Genomic DNA, 5,823 nt, shown 5'->3' with positions numbered 1-5,823 from the left:
TCAAACAGTTCAGATCGGAGGGTTGGGAGACCAACTTCAAGTGGGATAATAGCCTCCATTCCATAAGTTAGGGAGTAAGGCGTTTCCCCCGTTGAGCGCCGAGCGATGGTTCGGTAAGCCCATAACACGTGGGGTAACTCTTCAACTCATTTTCCTTTTGCATGTTCGAGCCACTTCTTTACTCCATTGATGATGGTTTTGTTCAATGTTCCTGCCTACCCATTACTTTGTGGGTAACCCGGAGAAGAGTTCCGATATTCGATTCTGAGGTCGGCACAAAATTTTCTGAGGATCTTTCCGTCAAACTGTGTTCTATTGTCTGCAATCAGCACTCGCGGGATGCTGAAACAGACCACGATGTTCCTCATGACAAACCGCTTTGTGTCCGCTTCCTTGATACTCACCAGTGCTTCGACTTCAACCCATTTAGTGAAATAATCGGTTGCAGCGATGAAGAATCATCTGTTCCCAGTGCCTCGTGCCAATGGTCCAATAATATCCAGACCCCATTGGGCGAAGGGCCATGGGCTGGTGAGTGGAGTGAGAGTTTTGGCTGGCTGATGAATTAGTGGAGTAAACCTCTGACATTTATCGCACTTCTGAACGTACTGCTGTGCATCTTGTTGCATCCATGGCCACCAGTACCCATGAGTGAGGGCTCGGTGCGCCAGTGACCTTCCACCAACGTGGCATCCACAAATCCCATCATGAATTTCATAAATAACATTTTTGACCAAACTTGGATGCACACACAAAAGATAAGGATCGAGATAGGAGCATCTGTATAGTTTCCCAGATGGTGAGATCAAGAACCGAGCTGACCTATGTCAGATTTTGTTGGCTTCCTTTTAATCTTTAGGGAGAGTGCCAGATTTCAGAAAAACAAGTATTGGATCAATCCAGCTTGGCTCTAGGTTACTGCAGAGGACTGGAGATGCAATGCTTGGTTCTGGCACGAACTCAACCCAAACTTTTCTAGCGTCTTTGGTATCTATTGATGAGCCGAGGCAGGCTAGAGCATCAGCATGGTTGCTTCTGTCCCGACTGATTCGTTCCACTCGTATGGATCGAAATTTCTTGAGTAGATCCTTAGCCTTGCCTGCATACATGGCCATTCTCTCGTCTTGTGTTTCGTAGACCCCAGTAAGCTGGATTACCACCAATTAAGAATCACTAAAAACCAGAAGTTGCTCTGCACTGAAGTGTTCGGCTCTACGTAAACCAGCCAACAGTCTTTCGTATTCTGCCTCATTGTTAGAAGCCTTCCAACCAAGCCTAAGAGTTTGCTCCTAAATAAACCCTTCCGGTGACATAAGTACTACCCCTGCTCCCGAGCCTCAGTTATTGGATGATCTGTCGACATAGAGCTGCTAGATGTTACCGATAGAGAGTTTCCATGCTTCTGAAGCGCATTGCTTTCCTAGTTCGGTGGTGCGTGGCACCTGTGCCGAACTGGAGTTCTCAGGCTCGAAGCTCTAGTGGGAGTGAATTCTGCGACGAAATCCGCCAAGACCTGGGCCTTGATTGTTGTCCTGGGTTGATATTGAACGTCAAACTCACCAAGTTCAACAGCCTATTTCGTGGTTCGGCCAGAGAAATCGGCTCGGCTGAAGACAGATCTAAGGGGGAATTCAGTGAGGACATTGATGGTGTGACCCTGAAAGTAATGTTGCAGCTTTCTTGAGGCGATGAGTAGTGCATAAGCTAACTCTTCCCAAGGGTAGATACCATGTCTCAGCATCTAGTAGAGTCTTGCTACATAGTATACTGGCCTTTTGTTCCTTGTCAACCTCTCGAATCAATACCGTGCTTACGGCATGATCCGAGACTGCTAGATATAGGTACAGCTCCTTCCCCGGTCCTGGAATGGACAGGGAAGGTGGTGTACTGACGTATTTTTTGAGACCTTGCAATGCTTCGGTACATTCAGGACCCCACTCAAACGCAGCCTTTTTCTTAGTAGCTAGAAAAAGGGCTTCATCCAATCTGAAGACTTGCTGATGAACCGATTCAGGGCGGCTGCCATTTTAGCCAGCTTCTGTAGCTCTTTACCCTTTGTTGGTACTTCAACCTCTTGTATTGCTTTGATTTGATCTAGATTTTCCTCGATTCCTCTGTGAGTAACCATGTACCCCAAGAACTTCCATGTTCCTACCTCGAAAGCGCATTTCGAGGCATTACGGCGAAGCTGATGATTTTTCAAGATACCAAAGACTTCTCTTAAGTCTGCGAGATGGTTTGTAGCGTGCTTACTTTTCCTTACCATATCATCTATGTAAGCTTCCATGGTTTTTCCAAGCTGGTCTTTGAACATTCGAGTGATCATTCGTTGGTAGGTTGCCCCGACGTTCTTAAGGCCGAACGGCATTCCTTTGTAGCAATAAGTGCCTCTTGCCTCTTGGAGTGATGAATGTTGTTTTTTCCTGATCTGGACGGAATAGTGGTATCTGGTGATAGCCACTATAAGCGTCCAAAAAGCTCATACGCTCATGTCCTGCCGTTGAATCGACCAATTGATCAATGCGAGCTAGCGGAAAACTGTCCTCGGGACAAGCTCTGGTCAGGCAGGTGAAGTCAACGTAGACTCTCCATTTTTCGTTCTTCTTCTTGACTACAACTATGTTGGACAGCCATTGTGGGTACTGAACTTCTCTAATCGCCCTCGATGCTAGGAGTTTTTCTACCTTGGCAATTATTGTTTCAGTGTGCTCAACTGAGGATCTCTGACTTTTCTGCACGATAGGCTGAGCTGAGGGATTGATATTGAGTTTATGGCAAGCAAAGTCTGGGTTCAACCCTGGAGTGCCATATGTTGACCATGCGAATACCTCCATATTTTCCCTCAGCAATTGCAGTAGCTGAAGTTTCTCATCAGCGCTTAGCGAGGTACTGACAAGGAAGTACTTTTCTGGACCATCCTTCTTTACTAGGACTTTCACTAAATCATCTACTATCTTTTCATCTAGGGCTCCTCCTACATCCTCCAAGACTGGCTGTTCGGCCACTTCCACTGTCTGCACCCGATTACAAAGTTGTTTAGCTTTCATAGCTGCCATGAAGCAATGTTTCGACACAACTTGGTCCCCTGAGATCTGCTCTACTCCATGTTCCGTTGGGAAGTGGATGAGCTGGTGGTAGGTTGAAGGGACCGCTTCCATTTGGTGAATCCAAGGACGACCGAGTATGGCATTGTAAGGAGAAGGTGTATTAATAACTAGAAATTCAATCTGCAGAGTCTTTGTCCCAGCCACAACTGGCAACACTATCTTGCCAAGTGGCCATTCAGGCTGAGAATTGAAGCCGGCCAATGGAGCTTCTGTCGGGGTGAGGTGCTGCTCAAAGAGACCGAGCTTCCTGTACAAGTCGTAATACAATCTATCTGATGCACTACCTTGATCTACCAGGACTCATTTTACGTCAAATCATTTCCCAATTCTCACAGTTATAATCAGTGCATCAGTATATGGGTGTTGAATGCCTTCTAAATCCTTTCTAGTAAATGAAACAGTGCACAAGGGGGACTTGGATACTATGCATACCTTTTTCGGCGCGGGCCCTACTAACATGACTTGCTGAATTTGCACAGCTTTGGAAATTTTTTCTCTGAATGCCTCTTCACACTCTTGAGTAGTTGTTCCATGGATTACATTTATTACCAACCGGGGAGGATGCTTAATGTTCGGTTCCGGTGGAGGGTTCCCCTATTCGGTCACCACTTTATCCTGATCAATGTAGTCTTGGAGGTGTCCAGCAGCTACTAAGTCTTCCACGTGTTGCTTCAGTGCTCTGTAATTCTGAGATGCCCCCTATCTTGGTGATAGGTGCATCTAAGCTTCTGATTACGCCGAGCTAAATCTCCCAACAATTTTGGTTGCCAAACAAAGAATGGCTCTCTCTTGATCTTTTCCAAAATACGATAGATTGGTTCTTTGAATACGCCCACGAATGCTTCGTGAGATTTAGACTTGTCTACTTCACTACTTCATGCACCGTGAGTCCTCGGTGTTCCCTTCGGTCCGCTCTCTTCTTGTGCCAAGCTATTTGTTCAGTTGATGCTACCTCGATGGAGATTTGGTCATCTTCGAGGCGAGCTTACTACTCAATCCTAGCACGCAAATCTTTCAATGCTGTGGCCGGGCACTTGGTAAGTGACTGTCTCAGCTTACTTTCCAGGCGCAAACCATGTTTAAATGACATCACAGCCATTTGTTCGCTGCAGACATTTTCCTCCAGGTCATTATACTCTTCCCAATACCTCCTAGAATAATTGCGCAGCGTTTCTTCCTGATCCTTTTGGAGACCGAACAGTGTATCAAACTCTTTCAGGATCTTAGTGTTCGAGACGAACCTGGCTAAGCACTCTTCGGAGAGCTACTTCCAGTCGTAAATTAATCTAGTGGGGAGTCGATTGAACCATCGAAGTCCAGATTCTCCCAAGATGGACAGGAAGACTTTGCACAACAGTGCTTCGTCACGGCTCTATAGGGACATCATCTGTCTATAATGGCTAATGTGCGTCAACGGGTCTGACTTCCCATTGTACGACGTGAACTTTGGTGGGGTAAATTTCTTGGAAGGTCTCATGGCCTCCATTTCCTGGCAGAATAGGGAGGAGACGAGCCTATCTAACGCTCGATGCTCTCTCTGGTGGATGGTATAGTCAAGGTGATCTCATCGTTGCTCATTTTTCTTGTTATCGATCAGCCAAGTACGAAGGTCTTGACGGAGGTACTTTGTCTGCTGGCTAACTGTCTTCTGCCTCTTAGCCCTTCTCCAGCGTGAGCCACGGGCGTGGCTACTCGCCGCCTTACTTTGTATCGAGATTGACTGGCTCTGATGCCCAGACTCATTTCTGGGAACCTTCTTCACTGGAGGTTCTCGGGATGGGCCCCTCTGTCGCAGGCGAAAGGGCTCTACATCAGTCCTATTCTCTGTTGGGTCACCCATCACCCTTTTGGGTTGTGCTTTCAGCTATTGTATCTCCATTCCCATGGAGTCTATGATTCGATCCCTGTAATCCTTCTCTAGAAGAAAGTGATAAGAAAAACCTCCAACGAAGGGCAATCGATACTCAACAGATTCGGGAGTCTGATTGTTGTTTTCGGTTTGTTCTTCTAGGACTGTTCGGAGTGCTAAGCTTTTATCCTTTGTCTTCTCCGTCTGCGGAGTCTGTGTCAAAGATGGGATGTCCTCAATCCCCATCGCCAGAATCAAGTGCAGAACTCAAAGACAAAGCAGTCCACGCTCACCGCACCGATTGTGCGTACTGAATACCGCACTAGATGATTGTGGATCAGAGCCCCATACTTGATTGGACTGTCCAGGAATTGAGGCCCTGCAAGAAGGAGCATCGTCAAAGCTGCCCGGCCGAGGTTGGCCGGATGACCCCTTCGGTGTAAGAATGAGTAATCAGAGAATAAGCAAGGTGCTCTCCAAGTGCAGAGAGTTAAGTTTCAGTGAGTAGAGTTTAGCTTAGATCAATTGCCTTCAATGTGAAGTCGGTGTAGTTTATATAGAACTCCTTGCTTGTTGCCCAAAATGGTTTCATGGAGCTGTGGTGCTGCCAGGTTTCCTTTTAGTAGGGGTGTTCATGGTTCGGATTTGGACGGTTTGCAGATCGGTTTGGACCCGCCCGCATCTATGCGGTTTGGGGAAAAAACAACCCGCAACCGCCCACAGTGTGGTTTGCAGTTTGTGCGGATAGGGTTCGCGGATGTGCGGGCGGTTTGTGGATTTGACTTTTCTCTTCAAAAATTTATTTTTGAGCCTTATTTTTTTCCCATTTTGTAAATATTTATTTTGGGTCGTTTTCTCCCCATTTTC

General features: G+C 46.6%; 1 protein-coding gene across 1 annotated transcript; it reads right to left on the bottom strand.

Moving 5' to 3' along the window:
* Positions 1–2,351: 2,351 nt before the first annotated feature.
* On the bottom strand, positions 2,352–4,947 carry LOC145802899 (uncharacterized). Its single transcript, XM_082895715.1, has 2 exons — positions 4,812–4,947; positions 2,352–3,397 (listed from the first exon to the last, which is right to left on the bottom strand). The coding sequence occupies exons 1-2, from the start codon at positions 4,945–4,947 to the stop codon at positions 2,352–2,354; spliced, it is 1,182 nt and encodes a 393-aa protein (XP_082751841.1).
* Between the last annotated feature and the right edge of the window lie 876 nt (positions 4,948–5,823).

This window comes from Camellia sinensis, chromosome 11 (genome assembly GCF_055761805.1).
Source record: "Camellia sinensis isolate YWXY chromosome 11, ASM5576180v1, whole genome shotgun sequence".
Lineage (NCBI taxonomy): Eukaryota > Viridiplantae > Streptophyta > Magnoliopsida > Ericales > Theaceae > Camellia > Camellia sinensis.
This window is presented reverse-complemented; position numbering and strand designations above follow the sequence as displayed.

Excerpts from the sequence above, each read along its gene's own strand:
- LOC145802899 (XM_082895715.1), bottom strand. The coding sequence starts at position 4,947 with ATGGGTGACCCAACAGAGAATAGGACTGATGTAGAGCCCTTTCGCCTG. Across the intron at positions 3,398-4,811 it reads CCAGTCAATCTCGATACAAA|ATCAAGGTAGTGCATCAGAT; the intron begins GTAAGGCGGCGA and ends GAGTCCTGGTAG.